This window comes from Macaca thibetana, chromosome 13 (assembly GCF_024542745.1).
Source record: "Macaca thibetana thibetana isolate TM-01 chromosome 13, ASM2454274v1, whole genome shotgun sequence".
In the NCBI taxonomy this organism is placed as follows: domain Eukaryota; kingdom Metazoa; phylum Chordata; class Mammalia; order Primates; family Cercopithecidae; genus Macaca; species Macaca thibetana.
In genome coordinates, this window is record NC_065590.1 from 105,978,470 (window position 1) to 106,002,617 (window position 24,148).

The window sequence follows — 24,148 nt, forward strand, 5'->3', positions numbered from 1 at the left end:
CCATGTTCAAACCCCTGCATCATCAGTATCTTTAGAGGATAACCTGATACATCAGAGAATTACTGTCTGTCTTAAGGGCCAGAGGGATCAGCAGAGGTTAAAAAGGGCAGCCTCAGATCAGGGCATAAGAAGCATCCTTTGAGAAAGACACAGCTACGAAAATAAAACGGAAGTTTAGGTAATCGAGCAAAATACACATCTGCTAATTTTTATCATTTTCAGTACTTTGTTATCTTACAAATGGCTGCGATGCATACACAGGTCATTTTTGACTGTTTTTACCTGCTTGGTCTTTGAATATTTTTGATATGACGACGGGGACGTTGTGCTCAGAACCTCCCTGAAAGACAAAGCCATCAGAAAGAAGCACAGTTATCATGATTCACACTAAAAAGTTCTTCAAAAATAAAAAGCAGGAATAAAGAAAACCATTTCCCATACCTTTATACTCAGGCCCAAGCCGCCAACTGCCTGTCTGCGAAGTGTAACAGTTCTGTGCTTTAAAAAAGTTTAGAAAACAAACCAAGTTTAGGTTAAAATGCACCATCGGAAAGTAAATTCAAAAGAAATTCTTCATTTAAACTCAAATACTTGTTAAATTACATTTCCAAAGCAACCTTGGCTAAATATGACAGTAATGACACTATTTCAAACCTTTAATGTGTGGTATTGCACGTATGAAAACAAAGACGGTGATAAAGAATAGGCCCCGTGAAATGCAGGGAGAGTCTCTGCACAGCTGCCATCCCATCTGCAATCTGCTTGTGAGGAACGGAGCTCCGTGAAGAAATGAGGGGGCCACCTTCTCCAAGGTGGTGAAAGGGAAGTGGGGCGGGGCACTCAGTCCTGTTTTAAATCTGGACTCTTCCCGCCAACCCCAGGACGGGCTCCCTCTTCACTGTGCATCTCTGCTGAAGTCAGCCGTGTTTAGGACAATCTTCAACCAATATTAATTTAAGAATGATCAATTTTTTCACGTCCTCTGACCACAGGTGCCTGGGATATTTAAGGGTAGGTTGTGATAAAAAGCTAAAAGCACAATAGGCCCTTAACTGGCTAGTGAAATGGTAAAAATCTCCAAATCTCTTGCGCATTAAGCCATGCACCTGTGTTTGCTAATCTGATGAATGCGACTGTTGCCAACTTCAGGTGGACACGGGTGACTGGTGCGCTCTGAGGGGTGCACGAGGTGGCCTGGAGCAGATGGACAGTGGCCAAAGGGTGCCTTTACCTCAAAAAGACACTACAGGAAAAACAGAAGTGACAGACATTCTTTGAGTTCTAGGTGGAAACATGAGCATGTTCAGGCTGAATGGCTCTGAAAGGAATCTGTTGTGCAAAGCAAGGACGAAGAAGTAAGAGCTCATGCCAAAGGGGGGACCTGGGAGCTCCCGCCCTGGACAGCGGTGCAGGTGCAGATGCAGGAAGGCTGCTGTGAGGACTTCCACAGCCTGAGACATCCCAGGAATGTCCTTCTTAGGGGGAATACTTTATAAACTCAAAGGAAAGAAACCACAAATTAGAGCAAATATACCTGCGTTAAAATTTTTTGCGCATATATTTTTAACTGACAAAAATAATTTTACACACAGAAAAAGAGCTATATTTCAGGGATCTTGCTACAGAGTGATCATGTTGACTTTTTCTTGGTCTTAGGCTGCGTTCCAGATGCTGTGAACAGCAAAGTCAGAGCCACCCTGGGATGTCCATACCGTGGGCTCTTATCACATCCGCATTCTCAGTATTTACCTGAAACGCCACAGATGCTTCCCAGCCACACTGCACCCATGGACAGAGTAACAGACGGGCTCTTAAATCCCATCAAAGCATTACTGACAACAGCCAAGATACGGATACAACCCAAGTGTCCACCAGCAGATGCGAGAACAAAGAAAACGCAGTGGATCCACCGAATGGAGCATCCTTCAGCCATAAAGAGGGAAGTCCTGCCATCTGGAACAACGCTGATGAGCCTGGAGGTCACTGGGCTGAGTGGAATCAGCCAGGCACAGAAAGACACATAACACACGGTCTCTCCTGCACATGGAATCTAAGAATGTTGAACGCAGAGGCAGAGAGCAGAACCGTGGTTACCAGGGGTTTCGGGGTGGGGGGCGGCGCGGAGATGCAGGCCAAAGGGTGCAACGTTTCAGCTGTAAGGTGAACAAGTTCTGCGGCTCCAATGGAAAGCATGGTGACTATGGTTAGTAATACCGTATTTCCTTGAAATCTGCTAAGAGAATAAACCTTATGTGTCCTCACCACAAAAAACAAAGGTAACCGTAAGAGGTGATATACGTGTTAATTAGCTTGCTTGTAGTGTGCATTTCATTATATGCCCATGAGAACATACCCTGCACACCTTAAGCATGTATAATTTTTATTAGTTACAGCTCAATAAAGCTGAATAAATAAATGCCATTGTGTGGACAGTGCGTTTCCAAGGGTATCCTCTACAGAGGAGGGACAGGGAGTTACTCCTGCATGTGGGAAGCACATGGTTTTCCTCTTCAACACGAGGACCGTTGACTTTGCAGGCCAGAATGCATCTCACGGTGAGTGTGAACTGCAGAACACAGCAGGGGTTCATTCCCTCCCTCAGTAGACGGTAAATTCTGCAGTGTTCATGGTCCAGTGAGGGAGTGGGGAGAAAGGCGTCCGTCCACCTACTAGCTGTTCCTCTGTGTGACACAGCAAATAGCCTCATGCTTCTAAGAACTTTTCTGTGCTATGGAAGATGAGCACATTGAATTATCTATGTCATAGTAACTGGAGGCCTCTCTGTATGGAATTTCTGAAAATGCTCTACAACATTTTAAAATTTTAGCTGTTAATGTAAGCATTTGAAACTCATGCAAGCAAGCAAGTACAAGATGAGAGAAAACACATTTTGAGAAGAAACAAGTTAGTTTCTGCCTCGATAGACTGCCAAAGAATGACATTTTAAAGCTGTCATTTGACTCACTTATACATGTCAGGAAGATATCCTGAAATATCCTAAAATATCCTTGATATTTCAAAGGAAACATCAAGAAACTGATCACCTGTGGTAAAATCTGGACTAATAACAAGATAGGCAAGAAAAAATTACAACTTGAACAACCAACATAAACATTTGTTTACTAGAACTTGAGGAGCTTGTTCTTTATGATTTTAGCTAAGCCGAAATAATATTCATTTCATATCAGCTTTGTGCAGTCTCCTGAAATGTTCCTTTCTGTGTACGTTTGAACCAGCCATTTAGGTATTTAGGTCTCTAAATCTCTCTAAAATCAAGTTTCTGCATCTGGAAAGTGAGAGCTGTACTGTGAGCCCTAACAGGAAGTGCTGGGAATGGGACCATGTCCCCCTAAAATCCATGTTGAAGTCCTGACCCCCAGTGTGACTGCACTGGAGGTAGAGCCTGTAGGAAGTAACTAAGGTCAGATGAGGTCATTCAAGGGGGCCCTATCTGATAGGGTTGGTGTCCTTAAAGGAACAGGAAAAGACAGCAGATACAGCGCTCTCTCTTTCTTTTTCCTCTTTTTCTCTCTCTCTCTTGTTCTTTCTCTCCCCACCCCCACCTCACTGTCTCTACCACGTGAGGACACACCTATAAGGCTGCCACCTGCAAACCAGGAAGCCGGCCCTTGCCAGTAACTGTACCATGTGAGGACACACACGTAAGGCCTTTGCCTGCAGTCTAGGAAGCCGGCCCTTGCCAGTAACTCTGTCATGTGAAGACACGCATATAAGGCCTTCGCCTGCAGTCCAGGAAGCCAGCCCTTGCCAGTAACCAAACCCACAGCACCTTGGTGTTGGACTTCCACCTCCCAGAACAGTGAGAAGGGAGTCCCTGCTGCCCAAGTCAGCCCACCTGTGGTTCCTTGTTACCGTGGAGTCCAAGCTGCCTCGACAGCAGTCAAGGACGATCACTGTGGAAAGCACCTTATAGACCATCAGGTTTAGCAAAACTACCAAGGTGGTTAGTTCTCTCCATGAAAAATTGTTGTTTTAAAACCACCTCATGGCCAGGCGCAGTGGCTCAAGCCTGTAATCCCAGCACTTTGGGAGGCCGAGACGGGACGATCACGAGGTCAGGAGATCGAGACCATCCTGGCTAACACGGTGAAACCCCGTCTCTACTAAAAAATACAAAAAAACTAGCCAGGCGAGGTGGTGGGCGCCTGTAGTCCCAGCTACTCGGGAGGCTGAGGCAGGAGAATGGCGTAAACCCAGGAGGCGGAGCTTGCAGTGAGCTGAGATCTGGCCCCTGCACTCCAGCCTGGGCGACAGAGCGAGACTCCGTCTCAAAAAAAAACAAACCAAAACAAAACAAAACAAAAAAAACACCTCATTCAAACACCAAGGACTTCAGTGTGCTAAAGTTGAGAGAAAAGGCTCAGCCAATTTGTGCTTCCACACTTTTATAAATGACCAGTATATAATTATGAAGCCCCTAACATCTTAACATTAGCATATATAGGAACTTTAATTTTCAAACCAAGATTTATAAAACTTACTGGATGATAAAAAGTAAATGGGAAAACTTCTGCAGCTTCTAATGGAACTTTTCACACAGCAGCCTGGCTGAACTTATTCTGCCTCCTGCGTCCTAATTATTTTATGACCCCAGAGTCAATCCAGAGCTGATCACTTTAATTTAAGGTTCTGGGTAGCATTTTCATAGTGCTCTGTTAACTGATATCTAGACAAACTAATGCCATCAAAAAGCATTTCTAATGCAACCAAAACAGTCCGCTGTTTCATTCCTCTCCTAATACATACCCCTTAAAGTCAAGGACCCACAAGCAGGTATGGATCGTAAGCTGCCCCAAGGCTCATTATAAATCTAATTTATGGCCTGACTCCCCTATTCCATGCATTCGCCCATAATCACGGCCTCCTCACTTCCCACATTCAGGGACTGCAGGGACTCACCAAAGGAACAAATTCTGAATAGAATCAAATGTATCATAAAACCTCTACAGAACTGAGGTTGAAATCTAAGGTAATTGTTCAATAAATTATTTTCCAATTCAATCCTGCTTTTCTTTTCACAAACATATCAGATAAAAGCTTTCATAAAATACTATTCTGCATTTTCTCATTTAATCTCAAACTATGTTATGACATTTAATTTATGTTCACATCTTGGTAGCAGCATCATTATATCAATAATAGGACATAGCTATCTCCACATTATCTTCTGACCACATATTTTAAGAAGGAGCAGTTTTCTATGACACAGATAACTTATCAATTATACATTTCTCATTAAAAAAATGGTTTGGGGGTATGTAAGATCAGATTTCTCATTCTGGTCTTCTAAAACATTGTTCTTCAAGTTATTACTGAATTACATGTATGAATGGGCCTCACAATTCTACTACAGATATTTAAACTGTGGACTTAACACTAAATTTAAATTTGTTATGGCTGCAAACTCATGTTCAGATGTGAATACTGCAATTTCCAGAAATATTTCAATCATTTCTACAAGTAAAACGCTGTATTGTGGTCACCAGCCAGGGTCCTACCCCCAGGTTTGTTTAGCTCAAAACCCTTTTGTGGCGAGGACAGGATGACCTGGGGCGTCAATCCCCTTCCCTTCCCTGGTGGTCTTACTCCTCACACAGGCCTGGCCTCACTCTTGTAAGAAGAGAATGGAGATGTGGGAAAGGCCACGGACCTAGAAAATAAGGGTTTTTTTTTTTTGTTTTGTTTTTTTTCTCTATAATTGAAGGGTTTGAAAGTTAAACTTTAAAAATTAGAAATTTACAGAAAAACAATTCTGAAGTATTCTATTTCACACCCACACATGAAAGATACTTTCAAAAATACTCATAGTTTTCAGAAAACAATGTGCTAACAGACTTCACCCTGAGGCTATGTGATAGGGTGTTGAGTCACGAGGCATTGTTTCTTCCACAGAGTTGGACATTCCCTTTGCTTTAGGAAACGCTCTGTAAGGCATCCTTCAGAATGGGGTATTGAATCTCTCTCTACTTTTTAAAAATAATTCACTCAAATAAAATTTCCTAAATAGACTGCGGGAGCCTGCATTTGCCATCTGAAGTAAGTAAACTATTTCTCAGTGTCTGGATGCAATGATTTCAAACTAAGAAGAGTTATTTGAAAACTCTTGTGCATATTTGCCTAATTTGGATGTTAAATCCTTATTAGAAGGATTTCAATATCCTGGGATTAGAGTTTTGAAAAGTGCATGATAACTCCTAAATTTTAAAAATCCAGTGATTCCATAGTAATCCACCTTCTTGAGGAGTTGGATCTGGCTTCTCACACCTAAAGCTCTGAGTATGAGTTTCATCAGGTCTGAGCACAGGCCAGGAATGACAAAGGCTGTCCTTGGCGGGCGTCATGGGGGAGCAGCCCCCCCAGCCCCGACCTGATGCCAGGACAATACACTGGGGTCTCTGGGAGCCACAGACAGGAACCAGGCTCCCGGCCACCATGACCTTATGACGTTTGCATACTGGCCTTGGAGTCTCTGGTCCATCCGGAGCCTCTGCCTCAATCCCTGACGGGGTACAGGAGGAACCTGAAGACGCTCTTCTCCTCTGAATTAGCTTCCAGGGCTTTTCCATCCTTAGCTCTCCTCCCCCAGCCCCTGTGCTGATGGGCCTGGCCCTCCAGGGGAGCTCTCCCAAGTGGTCCAGGGAACTGGGGCTGGCAGCTTTCCTGGTCAGCCTGGCCTGCACTATCAGGGCAGGTGATGAGGAGCAGGGGTGTCCGTCCATGTCAGCTGCCTCTCACCCGCCAGCTTCACACCTGGCAGCACTGCTCCTGCCAGTCAACTGGGCACCCACCACGATTAGTCATGGATGCAGATGGGCCTGTCATTGCCCTTCGACTTCGCTCTTCACAACCATAACACAGAGCAGACACGAGCAGGGCTCTTCACAACCTCACAACCGTAACACAGAGCAGACACGAGCAGGGCAGGAGACGGGCCCCAGCCCCAGGACATCAGGCGACCAGCAGGTGGTGGTCGGGTGGGTGGTTGTTATACTTTCTCTCTAAAATGATAACTGGGCACAGCCAGTACCAGGAAAAGGCAGTCTCCAGGTAGATAGAAAATACCAAAAGCTGGTGATCAGCAGCTTCCCAATAAGATCTCAGGAGCTGGGCAGTGGCCTCAAGCACAAGCACTTTAAGACAAAAGGGTGGTATTTAACTGGTCTATGACTTTCCTCTGGGTGGACTCAATTGGTGAGGGAAAAACACCTCAAGTGAACATGTGCACAGCCCCAGGAAACACACGGTGCATGCAGCCCCCTCAAATGCTGGCCGGCCCTGCACATGCAGACAGCCCACCCCCAAGGAAGAACAGGGGAAGGGGGCTGCAAACCTTGGAACCATGTCAATGGAGAAAACCCAAGTCAAGGGCTGGACGGGGCTCTTGGTCTCTCAAGTCACCCACTGGCTGTCTTACAAGTGTCCTTCACTTCCTTTCATTCCTGCTCTAAAACTTTTTAATAAACGTTCACCCCTGCTCTAAAACTGGCCTCAGTCTGCCTTAAACCTCTTTCTGCCTTAAACCTCCCTCTGCCTTAAACCTCTTTCTGCCCCTCAACCCAATTCTTTCCTCCAAGGAAGCAAGAATCGAGTTTGCTGCAGACCCTTGTGGATTCACAGCTGGTAACAAGAACTCACCACATATGAGCCCCAAATAACTTCTAGAGAATGTACACATCATTGCAAAGTTAGGCTTATTAAAATAAATATGTTGGCAATATTGAAAATCTAAATTTTTCTTGCAGGGACTTACACCCAACTAAGAATGTGCAGAAAACTTATCAATCAACTTTGGACAGTTCATGCAACAACTCACAGTCCTTAGAGGGATGGACTAAGCAGATCTACATGCAGCAGGTTTTATCTTCATGCATTGTAGATCCGTTTAAAAAGCATGTTTGCAAAATGAGCACCTAATGGCATTCCATTTATCTACAATTGAAAAACACACAAAAAATATGTTGTCTGTGGAAAAATGCGTATGAAGGAAGAATTTAAAAATGTAAATGGAACAGTCGGTAGGAGCATCAGTAGCGAAGGGCCGGTGAGGAGGCAGTCAGGCTCCAGCTGTGGAGGAGTACTTCACTCTTTAAAACATAGACAGAGCCAAAGCAATCTAGTGCTATGTCGGCATATAATAAATATTAATAATAATTGCACGGGGTTCTGTTTGCTCACTTCAAATTTTTTAGGTTTAGAAAATTATATACTTAAAAAAATGTTTGGCAGATTATACAACTGTCTTTGCTGTTAGATTTTAGTTATATTGAAAGTTCTATTTGAGTGACGCACTTTCTATTTGATTTCTTTATAAAGTGTGCTGCTGCATGCACACACCCTCATACACAAACATATGTAAACTATTTTTTTTTTTTTTTTGAGACAGAGTTTGACTCTGTCGCCCAGGCTGGAGTGCAATGGTGCAATCTCGGCTCATGGCAACCTCTACCTCTTGGGTTCAAGCGATTCTCCTGCCTCAGCCTCTTGAGTAGCTGAGATTACAGGGACCTGCCACCACGTCCAACTAATTTTTGTATTTTTAGTAGAGATGGGGTTTCACCATGTTGGTCAAGCTAGTCTCAAACTCCTGACCTCGTGATCTTCCCACCTCAGCCTCCCAAAGTGTAAACTATTATTTTTAACTAAACCTTGGTGTAAACTTTTATAATGAATATGGCCAAACTGTTCATTATTTTAAGGTTTTCATATTCTTTAAACCAGAACTTTCCTTATTGAAGTGAACTGTATTCTGGGTACCATTAAATAACATTTTAACGAGCTAACTCAATAGTTTTGAAAACTAAGGTGAAGGTGAATTTTGCAAGAGTCAGCCACTATCCAAGTGATGACAGATAAATTCTAGATGTTTTGCTGACGACTGCATTTTGTTAATTGTTTCGGAAGCCTTTTCAGCAAGACTGTCCACTTTTCTCCTGAAGGTATGAATTTCAAAGTCCTGGTTCATCCTTGCAGCCTTCGGCCCCGTACCTGTGAAATTTCACAAATCGCTTGCTTCCAAATTTACCTGCACTTTTCCCGGCACTTTGTGTCTTACAGTTTGTTTATGTTCCAGTCATACTGCCTCGCCATGCCATCCTCCTCTGTGGAGACAAATCTTTTGGAAATAAATTCATCGAAGAAAAAGGCCGGGGCCATTTTAAACACAAGAGAAATCAATTTCAAACAAGAATGGATGCCTTGTAGAAGTTAGTGATTTTCGTAAGAAGGATATCCTCCCACTTAAAGCCAGCCAGGCAATCAGCAAGGACATCTGATTTACCCTGGGATAGAACATAATGAGAGAAGAATTCATATTGCAGTTTGACTATGGACACACTCTAATGAGCTTATATGATTCTTCCACCGGTGGGCGAGTCACCGACAAATGAAAGCTCTGAATGCAGTTGTTTTACTTTCTGTTTTCCAGTTTCTAGGAACAGTAGCCAATTCTTCTTATGCAGTATTCCATTTGTAAACATGCATGTTTGCCCTACGCTGATGAGCTCTGTGGAGGACAGGCCGAGGCGTCCAGCAGACCTTCCCCTAATGGACTAATGAGAGCTCACAGGCCCTGAGCAGGACCTGGTGCCAGGCGGAGTGGGATCTGAGCCAACCAAGAGGACCGGTGAGGCGATGCACACAGGCATCAGAGCTGACTCAGAATGAAGCAGCTCACAGAGACTGGTTTTCAGAAACTGTAAAGAAATACATTTTGTGTTGGGATCTGAGAAAAATGGAAGAGTTAACAAACTAATAAATGTTTGTCAATAAAGTTATCAACAGAAAAAATATATAATGCTGATAAAGTGTCAGATTAGCTTAAAAGAATTGATACTAAATTACTTGTATTTTGGCTGAATTATAAAATATTGTAAGGGGAATTGGTCATTTGTCTAAATTTAAGGACATAAAATAATAAAGATTAAGGTTAGAATAAAAAAAAAGTAAAACGGAAGTGATGTCTACTCCTGATTTTGCACCCTAAGAATAAGAAGCAACTTGGGAAATACAGATATAAATTTAGATAAATTAAAGTAGTCATGAAATATTGACTTTATGAGAAACAAGTGTAGAATTTTGTATATTGTATATAGAATTTATCATAAAGTCCTACATGTTTGCAAGTGTCACGATCCATTCAACAATCTGAGAGACTTTAAATTCTTCATTCCAAATTAAAATCACAGTTCAGAACTGTGATTTTAAATGTCACCCAACACTGTTTGTGTTGGCGCTGCTTGTGGTTGCTGGTTTCTTGTGCAGTCTTCACTAATTTATCAGAGCGCATCCCTTAGATTGTAAATGAGCAGAGTTGTGCCCAGTGCTGTCTTAACTCTGTGGGTAACTTTGTAATATTAGAACCACACCTCCTTCTTCCTGAATCTTAATTTCCTGCATAGTAAAATGAAGAAGTAAAATTTTCTAAAATACTTTCCAACTGTGAATCTACCATGACCTAACGTACCAAGTTTAATATACAGCGTCCCACCACATTAATTAAAAGTACCACCATAGACGTATCAATTAAAAGAACATCTAATGCACAATGACAATTATAGAAAAATAAAGCAATCTAAATGGGAATTCTGAAAGGGAAGAGGAAGCCGGCTCTCCCCTCCTGAAAGCCCACACTGTCTCTGGGAGACGGAATCCTGAGACTCTTGGGCATCCACACTTCATGTCAATATAAAGGAACAGGAAGTAAAATAATACAGCGATTCAGATTCCGTGCTGCAGGATACATGGGCAGAACTGTTGGCTTTGTTAAAGGTGAAGCTAGTTTTGCTCTTTTCCTTCTATGGTCATCTATCACTAATGGATAATGTGGTTCTATTTTCAGCAGGTTCAAGAAAACAAAACACACATCTACCCATTAATTTTGTCTTCTCCAATGTTCAGGTGGGAACACAAATGTAACCAGAGGTTTGGAGTTCAGTGGGAATGTTGGGGTAGGCTTCAGGAGACCCAAACTCCTTCCAAGCCCGTCTGCAGAGCAGGTGCTGGAGTGAGAGTGAACCTCCCACTGAAAACGGGGCTCAGAGCGTATAAATTAACTATCAGTATTAGTTGCTATAAAGAAAAAAAAATCTGAAAATTAAAATGCCAGTCGGAACTGTACGTGCGACTTCAGTGAGGACATTCAAAGTAACATGCAGACTCAGCAGGCGTCTTCTCCAGGACGCGGAGTCAGTGGCAGACACACCAGCAATCCTAGGGGCCGAATGAGCAAGGTACCAACCTCAGGGTCCCTTCAGGGTAAGAGCCTCAGCCTTAGGCTAAGTCATTGTACCAGGGGGCCTGTAGGGGTGTCTACTGCATCAGGATGTGGAGGTTTTAAGTGAATTATAATATGAAATATGCTTAGAAAAGTAATGGCATGTGGTAATAAAATAATTCATATTTGTAACTATTTTTACTAGTAATATTATCTAGGGTTTCGGATACGCTTGACTTTAATACCTATCTTGTGTACTCAATAAATCTATGCTGAGCTGAATCTGATGATGAATTTTTCATCTCCTGGGTTCCACGCAGGGACTCCATAGTCCATGAGATAAAAATCCCCCACTTAGGTTTTTCTGTGAATCAATTGTGCAATGATTAGGTCTTCCAGTTCTGCTCTTCAAAATTTTTTTAAACAGAAAACAACTGTTCTCAGTCAGGTTCGCTGGGGGCCAACGCGGGAAACCCTCCCTGATGTGGACGAAAGGGTTGTCACCGGGCTCTGAGGCCCCCCGGGTGCTCTGCTTCTAATTCTAGAAACAGCTGTGACCTTTGTTAAAAGCAGGCCTTCCCAATCTCCAAACACCTGATAACTTCTCATGGTAAAATGGCTTTATTTTCATAATCAACGGAAGGTGCAGGATTTCAGTTATCCCTCAAACTAATGGGGTTGATCCCAATATGATTTTCTGCCTGGGACCTGAAACCCTGAAATTTTGTACCTAAAAGAAATCTGAGAGTCGCCTGAGCCCGGGAGGCAGACGTCACGGTGAGCCAAGGTCGAGCCACTGCACTCCAGCCTGGGTGACAGAGCGAGACCCCGTCTCAAAAAGCAAGAAGAAAAAAAATCTGACCTCAATTTCTGGGGTTATACTTTTCCCATAAACCCTTTCCCCTCAATTTTCCAGCCCAGGTATTTCCCCTCAATTATCCAGCCCAGGTGCGCATGTGTTTTCACAAACGTGTTCGCTTCATCTCTAAGGAGGAAGGTGTCATGTGGAAGCAGCAAAGATCACTGAGAAATGGACCAGGCACCTGAGTGTTCTGATGGCCCCACTTCTCATAGAGCAGGGATCTTAACATTAGATCAACGGGCTTTTTAGGTGTCAAGAATTCACCTAAAATTGTATAAAACTGTATGCGTAAGTCTACATGTACGAGCATACGCCTGTTTTTCTTAAGCAGTCTTTCATGTTCACCAATAACCTAACTTTTGGTAGAGAATCTGATGCTATAGACTTTTAAAATGTAATTTATTTTTTTCTAGCCAATACAGCATAAACACATTTAGTGTTTTTACTTTGAGATTTTCTATAAAAATATCTACTAAGCAGGGTAAGTTTAAAATGATTACAAAACCTTCCTACCTTCCTTGATTTTTTTCTTTGCTCAAGCCCACTCTTATTAGGTATTTAGAACAAGTGGAGGAAAACACATAATGGTTAGTGATTAGACTACATAAAGGCAGACAGGAGATTTATCTACACTTTGGGAAGAAAAAAGCCTCATAATTGTGGGAATCTTGCATGAGCCTGTGAAGACCGACCATGGCTTCTGGAACGCAGAGGCCAGGGTTAGAATGTCTGTCTCCTCCAAAGCTCACGTGGAAACTTACTACCCAGTGCAGTGGTGCTGGGGTGTGGGCTGTGGGAGGTGACCGAGCCATGAGGGCTGTGAGCTCATGAATGGGGTCAGGTGCCTTCACACAAAAGCTTGGCTGAAAAATCTCACCCCTTCCGCCTCCTGCCACACAAGGACACAGTGATCGTCCTCTCTGGAAGATGCAGCGTTCAAGGCGCCGTCTGGAAAGAGAGCAGACCCTCACCAGACCGCCCAATCTGCGGGCACCTTGATCCTGTGCTCTGAGCCTCCAGAACTGTGAGCAATGCATTTCTGTTCTTTGTAAATTACCCAGCTCAGGTATTTTGTTACAGTAACTCAAACGGACAAAGACAGATGCAGTCCTGGAGGCAGTATGAAGAGGGTATATGTTGGGATGTGCTGCTGGGGCTGGGGTTCCAGGGAAGAGCAACCGAAAGGGGGACCCTGCCCCCCCATCCCAGAACCTTCGCCTCCTTGAGCCACAGGGGACATGTGGGGGAGCGGGAGGGTGGACTGGGTGCCAGCCACAGAAGGAGGGGCTCCAAACAGAAGGTGTGGGCCAGGATGCTCACAGGGGCACTTGTACACGATACACATCTACACCAGAACGGTTTACGGTGGGATCTTTGTGGACCTTCTTGGGAAACCCGTCACACTTTGCTAACATCTGCACCTCTTCAGAAACGCTGATCACAGGATTGTGAGTCGGGGGGGACATGCCCACCTCATTTTATTTCCAAGGTAAAGGACAGGAGGACTGAGAAAACCAAATAAACACAGGGTCTCCTAAGCCTGTGCCCCCAGAAAGGGCCAGCCTAGAACATAGGAATGGAAATGGTTTGGGGAATATTTTCAAGAACACACTGAAAAGAACCTCTTTTCAACTACATGATTTTTGAACATCAGTTTTTGCAGCTAATGGATGTATTTAAAGGAGAGCAATGAAAGATTTCTGACTAAAGATGACACTACATATATCTAAAATTATTTACCCCTACTAGAAGGAAAATTAGGAACTGACAAAATGATTGCAGTTTCAATGCAGTATGTTTGATTTGCAGTAGTCCTCTTTCAAATAAAAGTTGCAAAAACAAAACAAAACAAAATCCCCAATAGTCACTATTCTGCCGCATCTGATAAATACATTTCTTACCCTTAAGGAAATTTCATCTGTCAGTTGGGAATATAATTGCAGCCAAGAAGGACCTTGTTTTAGCATCAAAATTCACATTTCCATCCACAGATGCACGGCGACCAAGGTGGCCCCAAATGCCGGAACACCCACCGCCTTGCCTTTCACGGCCATTGCAGACGGAAACCCTGGGGCTTCTGTGCTTTCAGCAAGCACACCAGTCACCCTGTGGCTCCCTTCCGGTTTCCAGGGAGAACATTCCACATCTCACATGGGGGCATTCGGGGCTTTTTTTTTTTTAGACGGAGTCTCGCTCTGTCACCCAGGCTGAAGTGCCGTGGCAGGATCTCGGCTCACGGAAACCTCCGCCTCCCGGATTCAAGCAATTCTGCCTCAGCCTTCTGAAGAGCTGGGATTACAGGTACGCGCCAGGATTGGGGATATTTTTTACATAAGCTTTACATGGAAAATGTATTAGCAAATAAGAAAGTCAGGGAGAGAGTAAGTAATACAACCTTAAAAACTGTATTTTATTTTGTGACACAGTCAAAGCCAGTAGTTGTGGATATTTAAATAACAGGCAACAGCTTTTGCTCAGCAATCATTCCTGAACCACACTTTTCAAAGACCCTTCATGGGGCTCCTCTGAAACACTCCGAGACTTCCCTGAAGTGGCGGCACTTACATTCCTGCCCTGGTGGCTTCCACCCACACAGATGACGTCTTGCTTCTGAATTGTCAGCACCTCTTTCGTCAGCTTCAGCCGGACGTCATAGGCATTTTCGGACTCTTCATCGTACAACAGAGCAACAGCGGTTTTCGTCTGTAGGGACAAAGTGGAAACACAAAGAATGGTGTGAGGGCAGGAGCCAGGGGTGGGGACGGGTGACGCAAGCCTCCTGCTCAAGACTCTTCCTAAAACGCACGTGTAGCGCTCACGTGTGCACAGGAGATCTGTGCTCGACCGATAAGGATTTGATTCATTTATGCAAAAAATAATAAAGTGTTGAATAATTGTTCCTAAGCAGTTTTTGTGGGATTTATATAAGGCGTGTTTTTAAAAGAAAATTAGCCCGGCATTTTTTTTTTTTTTAACTTGAAAGGTTTTATAGTATTTTAATCAATTTTTCCCACTTCCAAAAATATACATATTTTTTAGTTTAACTAAAGTTATTTGAATAAAAATGATAGTTTTTAAGATTCACAAAATATCTGTATGAAGGTTTGTTGGCCGGGAGTAGGAAAGGAACACACTGGGAATAACCACAGCCCAGGAGGAAGCAGCCTTCTGAGAAGTGGGCAGGTGGGCGTGGCCCAAGCTCCTGCAGGGGCTGCCGCTGTGTTCTGGGAGCTGGGGAATGGGCCAGGCCTGTTGTTCCCGGACAGCAAGCAACACAGTGTGGAATTGCTGGGAAGTATTGATCAGGAGGGACGTGTAATTAGTCATAGAAGATAAATCTATCAGCTCTGTTAGCAGATGAAGGAGGCACAGTTCAGAAAGACACCTTTGGGTCATTAGAAACGTTGCCTCCTCCTCAGGGAGAGTCAGGGAAAGCTACCCTGGGGAATCCAGAGCAGACCACTGGCCAGGTACAGGGCTTGGGCATCCCACAGGATAGCGGTTATGCCCAGCCGCATGCCCAGTGCCTTGTCAGGACCCAGCCTCCGGAGTGCAGGAGCAGGGGCGAGAGCCAGGGCACTTAGTCCTCACGCCACGTGGCAGGGGAGCGGGACAGGCACATCTGGAGGCCAGCGGCCCAGCAAGGAGGGCTGAGACCCCATCATCCTCACTGCCTAGAGCCCCGGTGCTGATCAACCCTCATATTCAGAGCCACACATGAGGGCAGAGCCTGGCCCATGGACAGGGAGGTCCCCACGGGTGAAGGATGAGGCCGTGGCCACATAGAACCCTGCAGCTCCACAACTCAGCTGCCGTGAGAACCAAACAGGGGGTCCGAGGAGCCCCAGCGCCTGCGTCTGCCCCAGAGATCTGGAGTTCACCAGGTGAGACCCAGGTTGAGCAAAAGGATTTTTAAAAACGAACTCATCAAACGCCTCTATTAAGTAGCACGGATGGGTAGGAAGGGTTTGCTGGGCTTGTTTCCACAGTGGAGGCCTCCTCAGGACTCACAGGAAACACAGACCCTCGCCAAGGGAAGCTGCCAACCAAGCCAGAATCTGCTCCTCCCAACATCCTCAGCTGATCCCCACGCGCGGGAGAGTTTCAGGAGGGTTCCGAGTGGTTTCCTCTTGCTTTCAATCAACACAGCACAAAAAAGAGTGTGTGCCCCACTGCATTGCATCTGTTAATTTAACAACCACACATGCAGGACTGTGCTCGCACACACCGTCACACGTGACCATCCGGCCGGCAGCCCAGGGACCGGCCACTACAATCCACACCTCACCCAGCATAAGTAAAACTGCAACCAGTGGAAACTCTAATGGTTTCTTCCCATCCCTGTGGGCGCTGTGTGCTCCCACCCACTTCGCCAACCCCAGGGGGCTGTACATGGATGAGACTGCCAGACCAGGTGGGCGCTGGAACTGGGAGTGCTGCTGTGGCTCTGGGAGCTCACGGGCCATCTGGGGATCCACTAGGTCTCTGTAAGGGGCAGTGCCTGTGGAGGCACCAAGGGCAGCTGGGAAGGAAGCCCAGTTATGGTTGGACCCAGGCCCCCTGGCCCTTTGCAGCTTGACCCCTAGGCTTGCCTGACCGCGGGCTGAGCTCACTGGAGAGGGGAAGAAATGCAGACGTGTCCCTAAGGGCAGGAAGACCCTCCTCAGTATTTTCCCCATGAGCGTGTGTAACGTGTAACTCTTATAAGTGAACGCCGATTGGGAAAACGGAATTCTAGCTAACCAGCGTGAAACAGGATGAAATGTAAGTGCCTGCAGCTCCCTGCCTGACTTTGATGTGCGTTCTCACCACACCTGCGAGGATATCTCACCATTGCCTCCTGCACTTACTCTCACACATGGGTGCCTGATGACGGGTGGGCATCCCCCACTCCACTGCACACAGAGGGAAGCAGGGCCAGCTCTGCCACAGGGCAGCAAGCACTGAGCCCCGAGCCCAGGCGTGTGGGCTTGACAATGGGAGGAGCTGAGCGATGAGGCTTCCTCAGGACATCGCAGCCCGTGGAAGCCAGAAAGTGGTCCTGCTTGCCTGGCTTGGGAGAGGCCCCAGGTCCCAGCCTCTCTCCTTGCTTCTCCTGGGGCCATGGTTCTCACCCTCCCTGCCAGTCACTATGACTGACAGCTCTCAGGCTCAAAGATAAGGAAGGGCCACCAGGGTTCTCGGTAATGATTCCTGCAGGATGGAGCTCAGAGGCATTTCTTTAATTGTTGACCGAGACCACCCCAAAACACAAATGCCTACTGCTCTTACAAGGTCCAGACCTTTCTCATGCCACCCAGGAAGCAGCCGTGCCTCTTCCGCCTTCCCTTCTCTCTGTGTGAGAGTAAATGCAGGAGGCAATGGTGAGATATCCTCACAGGTGTGGTGAGAACACACATCAAAGTCAGGCAGGGAGCTGCCAGCACTTACGTTCCCTTCCAACATCCTAGAAACCACCTGCACACACACCCCCATGCAACACACCTGGCCCGCATGCATGCCTCCACACATGCACACAAAAAGTCATGCACACACACACAGGGATGCATGTACACACACACAGACACAAACACACACACTCCCATGCCACGCACATGGCCCACATGCATGCCTCCACACCTGCACACAAAAACTCCTGAAAACTCATGCACACACATACAGGGATGCATGCATACACACAGACACAAACACAGGCATACAGACACACACACACACCCATACAACACACATGGCTCATATGCATGCCTCCACACATGTGCACAAAAACTCATGCACACACGCATGCTTCCACACATGTGCACAAAAACTCATGCACACACATACAGGGATGCATGCACACACACACAAACACAGACACACACAGACACACACAAATGCATGCACACACAGACACATAGGCACATACACACCACGGCAGAGCACATGTATCAATATGCTGAGGTCAGGACAGGAATAAAAGTTTTAGCTGATATAGACCAAGCCTGGAGTTGTAAAGTTGGAACCCAAAACTCAAAGTAAAAGTCAAATTCCTATAAAAATAAGTCACAGGCAGTGTTTGGAAGGAGGCTCTCACTCTGAGTGCAGAAAGAGGCCGTATCATCCTGCTAAACAGGCTTTCTCCACGATGGCCTAGGAATCTCCCTGGCAACGGGAGCTCTGGCTAGCCTGGCTTCTCCAGATCCCCCAGTGACTGACGTATCTGAGCACATTCTTGCTGCAGACTTTCACTGAGCCATCGCGTGTCCCCCAGCCACACCATTGCCCAGGACAGGCCCCCTCGCCACCGCCAGGGGGGACCTGCGGGGCTCTTGGGGAGGACCTCAGGGGCGGCACTAATAAGCAGCAGGACCCAGAACGGGGTGCAGAGACCCCGAGCGGCAGATGCGTGGTAAGGAGCGGCCACAGTGAGCAGTGGGCCATCCCCAGAGAAGCTGAGGCAGTGCAGCCGCCTTTGGAGGAAGGGCTTGCTCTGCTCGTTATTCAGGACGAGAACAGTTTTTAGTTTGTATCAAAACGATGCGATGTTGGTCGATGTTATATCTGGATGTAAAGTCCACACTCACATAGAATATTAATTTCCAACTAATCATCACGCTGACCGCTCACCATTGCTACTGGTTAACTGTCCTGGTGAGGACACTGCCTGCAACCCAGGGACTCTAGTAATGGAAAACACTGAACTTAGTGTCCACAGAGAACAGTTTCCACAACAGAGGCCAAGTGAAGGGTGTGCCGAGCTTTAACAAACAAAACAGAATATTTTAAATACATAAAATTTTAAATGCTAGCTAAGGAAAGCAAATAAGATTCAACAAAGACCTCTAATGAATCATCTGTTGCTCTGTGACGCCGTCTGAACCAGATGATGCTATCTGAAATAAACCTAACTTCTGCTCAAAATGTTAAAGTCAGGAACACAACCAAATTAGAGGTAATTAGGCATTCCAAATCACAGTTGCAATTTATGCTAATCACTTTCTTCTATAAGAAAACACGTTCTGTCAAATTGGCCTTAGTTTGCCAGAGAGAATTATTTGCAGTAATGTGCGGTAATATGCCCTCCAGGCACTGCTTTCTGTGCCCCTTCCTGTGCCCTAGAGACATGACCTGTAGCCCTCCAGGGAAACCTCTGTGAACAGCTGAGCACGGAGTTGCTGAGATAAGGGCAGGTCACTCAGCAGGAGGAATAAAGGCAGAGGGAGGGGACGCGGGTTCCACTGGGTCCTGCCCTCTCCAAGGCCCACATTTCCCATTGCTTAAGGAATTCTGGGTATTTAATGAGCTAATTGAATGCATCTCCGTGACACATTTCTTGGAAATAAAATAGTTATTCCAACTCAACTTCTTCAAAAGTAAACTTTCAGTCTTTCCCATTCAAAACAAATAAAAATATTTAAAAACTAACAAAAGTAAAACCCCTTCTCATCCAATGATCCCCCCACCCCAGTGGGTGGCAATGGCATCACCCCGGTGTCTCAGTTGAAGCCCCTCAGTTCTGTGACCTTCCTCCCTCCTGACCCTCGGTGTCCAACTCGCCAGCAAATCCCCTGAAATGTCTCCCCTTCTGCCCGGGGTCACAGGGTTTAGCCACCTTCAAAGCTGCTTCACTGACATCATAAAATACCTACCTGTTTCCAGCCTTGCCCCAGTTCAGTGTATTCTTAAAGTTACAGCCGGGCGGCCCTGATAAAATATCGTTCAGGTAACATCATTTCTCTGAACAAAATCTCCCCAAAGTTTGCCATTTCTCAAAGGAAAAGCCAGTGTCCAGCGATGCCCTGTGAGGCCGGCATCTGCAGTCTCTCCCTGTCCCTGGCCCAGCTATCCTGCAACCCCGTTGTGTCTGCCCGGGATCCGTCCACCTGCCCTGCCCAGCTATCCTGCAACTCCGCCATGCCTGCCTGGGGTCCATCCGCCTGCCCTGCCCAGCTGTCCTGCAACCCCGTCATGCCTGCCTGGGATTTGTCCACCCACCCCACCCACTCCTCTCCCCAGCATCCTCATCTCCTGGGGTCTGGGCTGAGAGCCCCCACCTCGGCAGCTTCCCTAACCGGCCAATTAAAATCAGAACTCCGCCATCCTCCATTGCTCTTCATACCTCTTCCCAGCTTTATCTTTCTCCCTAGCACTTTTCAGAACCTGTGTGCTGCTTGACAACAGAACATGAGTTCCATGATGGAAGGGTCGTCTCTACCTTCTCCACTTCAGGAGGACCAGTTCCTACAGTGCAGCCTGGCATATCCTAGGGGCACAAGACAGTTCTCAAACGGAATGCAACAGGAAGCCTGCTTTCACCTTATAACTTTATCCATGCAATTCCAATAAAAACCCAATCCAGACAACTTTGAAATGTAGCCTTATAATTCTAACAATATGTTTAATGAAATAAAGACAGCTGTAGAGAAGAGGACCCGCTACACAGAAACATGAAAACATAAAATCCACTGTGATGTCACAGCAGCCACCAAACAGTGAGGGCCGTGAACCCGCGTCAGCACCGGGAGGTCTCAGGTACATGTGGGGTGTATGACATCCCTGGAGAGAAAAAAAAAAAAAGTTCCTGCAAAGAAAGATCTTTATTGCTTAACGTAGTAATGCTTCCATAATTGTAAATATGGGTCTCATATGCCTCATTTCACAAAGTAGTTCCAGAGAGATCAACAGTCATAAGGATGTAGAAAAACAAAATAAAAACCTGTGAAGGAAATATCAGTATGTGTGTTTGTGTGCGGGGATGTGTGCAAGCATATTGGGTTAGAGTGACTCAAAAGCCAGAACTTCTTGAGTAAAGGATTCATTATATAGACATAAAAAACCTTTCTATAACAAAAATACCATATTCAAAAATAAATGCATGCTGTAGACACTAGTTTCATAGAGCCTCACAAATAAAGATGGAAACATGAGCATCCTGTTAAAATTGAGCAAGGAATATAAAAATAATTCCCAAAAGAAGGAATAAAAGAAACTGAATTATAAATGTGAAAATACAAGCAACCTCACTAGTCATCAAAAAATCACAGTCACTACAACATTGATTTCAGATTTTTAAACTACCAGGCAGGTAAATGTGTAAAAGGGATAGCAACACCTCGCATCAGCGAAGATGTGCAGACATGGACGTCCGTATGGTGTTGGCAGGTGTGTGAGTGCACAGCATGTTCCCAGAAAACGCTCAGAAACAGATGTAAACGTTGACTAGGACTAGGTTTTAAGGTAGCATTTTTACTTCTAAGAATTCATCCTAAAATAAACAATCAGACTTGGCACTGAGAGTGGTGGGCAAGGTGTTCATTTCACACCTCTCACTTTTAAAGTGCATTATGATTTATAGGTGATACTGAGAAGCTGCTAAAAATAATTTATTTCAGCATCTGTTGATAAGCAAGAGTTCAGAAATAACAAGCATGTGTGAAAAGCAGAAGAGTATGATAGTAACTCTTAAGAATTATGCACATACATAGATGTAAATATAGCATGGAGAAGACTTAGAAGAACAGGGTTTCAAAACATTAATATTTTATGCAAATGCTTATAATTTTAAAATTATGAAAATGCATCATTTATTATTGATTACTTAAATCTATGAAGGTCAATTTTTTATTAAGTCCTGACTTTTGTTGCTAAAGTTGATTTACCTCCATAAAATTCAAGGTGAGTCTCTTAATAATTTAGAAAAACCATAAATACTAAATTTAGCTATTTTACTGCTTTTTAATTTATTTATGCAGCCGAGTGCATCTCTGCTGAGATCATTCATGAATGTCTTTGTTGGAAGCACAGCACACTGACACCTTCTCGCAGATTAAAACAGAGAAGGCTATTCTAAAATAGAACATACTTGATATAAAGTACCACACAGCATAACACTCATCAAATAATTATTGCTGTCTATAGATTCAAAGTGTGATAAAAACGTATACAAGTTGTTATAAAGCATTGCCCCTTGGTTATCCAGAAGTATATTTCCTTCCCTGAGTTGTTGACATTAAGATAATTAGCAAATGCATATCAGCTGCTGAAAAAAGCGTAAAAAGCCATGAAGAGTCACAGGGGAAGAGACACTAACCACATAAGTTACTGGGCCATATGGGGCGGCAGGAAGCAACAGACTTCCAATTTAGCCCAGTTTTTAGAAGCTGACAGCTAAGGGAGCTGTCAGAAGTGCTTGGTTATCAAGAATTCTAAAGTTCTAATACTGTGCCTTTTGACTTGGTCAACTGGGTCTACCAAAGATTAAAGATTGTGTGGATATACATCCATATACTGGTGGTATAACTGGCATTGAAGATCTTTGTGTCACCAATGACTTTGGTCATATGTAGAACATGAGCCCCTGGAGGAGGTGGAGCGAGCCACAGACGCGTCCGACGCCGTCTGCCACATGCTCCCTACACACAGGTGCACAATCTGCCTCACTGCTCTGAGCCTCTGCTTCGTGATCTTTAATGAAATAAAGACAGCTGCAGAGAAGAGGACCTGCTACACAGAAACATGAAAACATAAAATCCACTGTGATGTCACAGCAGCCACCAAACAGTGAGGGCTGTGAACCCGCGTCACTGTAAAAGCAGATAATTGCAGCTTTACTCAGACACATGAATGGGGAAATGAGACGGTATTTGTGAACGCTCCTAACAGAGAACCTGTCAGAGAACAGCAGTGGTCCACTATAATTCAGTCTTTTTCTGGAAGGTTATCTTTATGGATATTTTCATGTCAGTAAAAATGAAACCATTTTTGGCACAAGAAAGAAAAATAAACTCTGTCAATCCAGCAGCATATCAAACAAACCGAAAAAATGAAGACATCAGCGAGTAATCTATCACAAACATTATTTGAGTAAGGAAAATCCACACTCCTAGTTTTAGATATAAACCAAAACAATTCAGATAAGAAGAAAAACGAACACCAATCAGCCAGTGTCCCACTAAAATCTACACGGAAACAACTACTGCTGCCCTTGGAAGGTTAAATGAAAGCAGAAACCTAAACATTCATTTTCTACCAATGAACAATGACACTTTCCATTGGAAAAATGGATAATATTCTGCCCATCAAAGTTAGAGTTTGAAGTTTAGGACATGAAATGAAGTCCCCATAAAAGCAGGGTCTTTGGCTGAGACTTGCTGGTGGCCACAGCTCAGTTCTGCAATGTGTGGCAGCTGCAAAGGACATAGGAGCTGCCACTTAGGTTATCCCCACTCACTTTGCACCCCAAGAGAACAACAGTGCCTAGGACAGGCTGGGGACTCAGTGAACACTTCTCAACTTACAAACATGCACACATGCGTCTAATTATGCTCCAACGCTCATCTGATCCATCCTTCTTAGTTATGTGACTTTGGCTAGGTTATTACTCTTTTATGTGCATTATTCTTGGCACCTATAACGATGAGAATATTGGATCTCTATGGTCCATTCTGTATAGTCATATATGATTCCATGATTATTTCATTGATTTTTTTTTTACTTAAAATGATAAAATCTGATTCTTGGACCAACATAGCAATGAAATAATAATTAAATTAGATTACACACACAAAACTGATCCAAAAACTTCACAGTGCCATATGAATCAAATGGATACATTCCTAAAAACTACGGTTTCTCTTAGGATAGTGTTACTCAACATAGACTTGTCTAAAAAATAACTCGAGCCTATCATAATCATTACATTTTTTTAGGTTCTGCTAATTCAACATTTGATAATTTCCCTTGAGTTGCTTTGTAATTTAATACTTTACTCCTAGGGAACCAGTTCCTGAGAAAGTTATAAGGTGTATAAATTGTAAGAGGTATGTTTAATGTCAGATACAGAGTAAGCTTTGAATCTTAGGGTTGAATGGATTAAATTCATCAGGTAAAATGCAACAAATTACAAAATAGTCTTATCTTTTCATTTTATAGAATTGAAATGCTGATTACTTAACAATACCTTTATCAAATTTCTTAAAACTTAGGAAAATTCTCCCTCAATGTAAAGACCACTGTTTATTCTACCTGTTTTAATTAAGATTTTGTATTCCTGAAAACTGTGCACTCAACCACAT

The 24,148-nt window shown here is 44.4% G+C and overlaps 1 protein-coding gene across 2 annotated transcripts in view; it reads right to left on the minus strand.

The window, feature by feature from the left end:
- SNTG2 (syntrophin gamma 2) overlaps window positions 1-24,148 on the minus strand; it is a 374,364-nt gene that overhangs the window by 238,868 nt on the left and 111,348 nt on the right. For both annotated transcript variants that reach the window (XM_050753205.1, XM_050753204.1), the window contains exons 2-4: window positions 14,661-14,798; window positions 442-498; window positions 283-340 (exon numbers count right to left, since the gene is read on the minus strand). In XM_050753205.1, coding sequence (XP_050609162.1) covers window positions 283-340; window positions 442-498; window positions 14,661-14,798 — 253 coding nt within the window. The remainder of the gene's footprint in view (window positions 1-282; window positions 341-441; window positions 499-14,660; window positions 14,799-24,148) is intronic.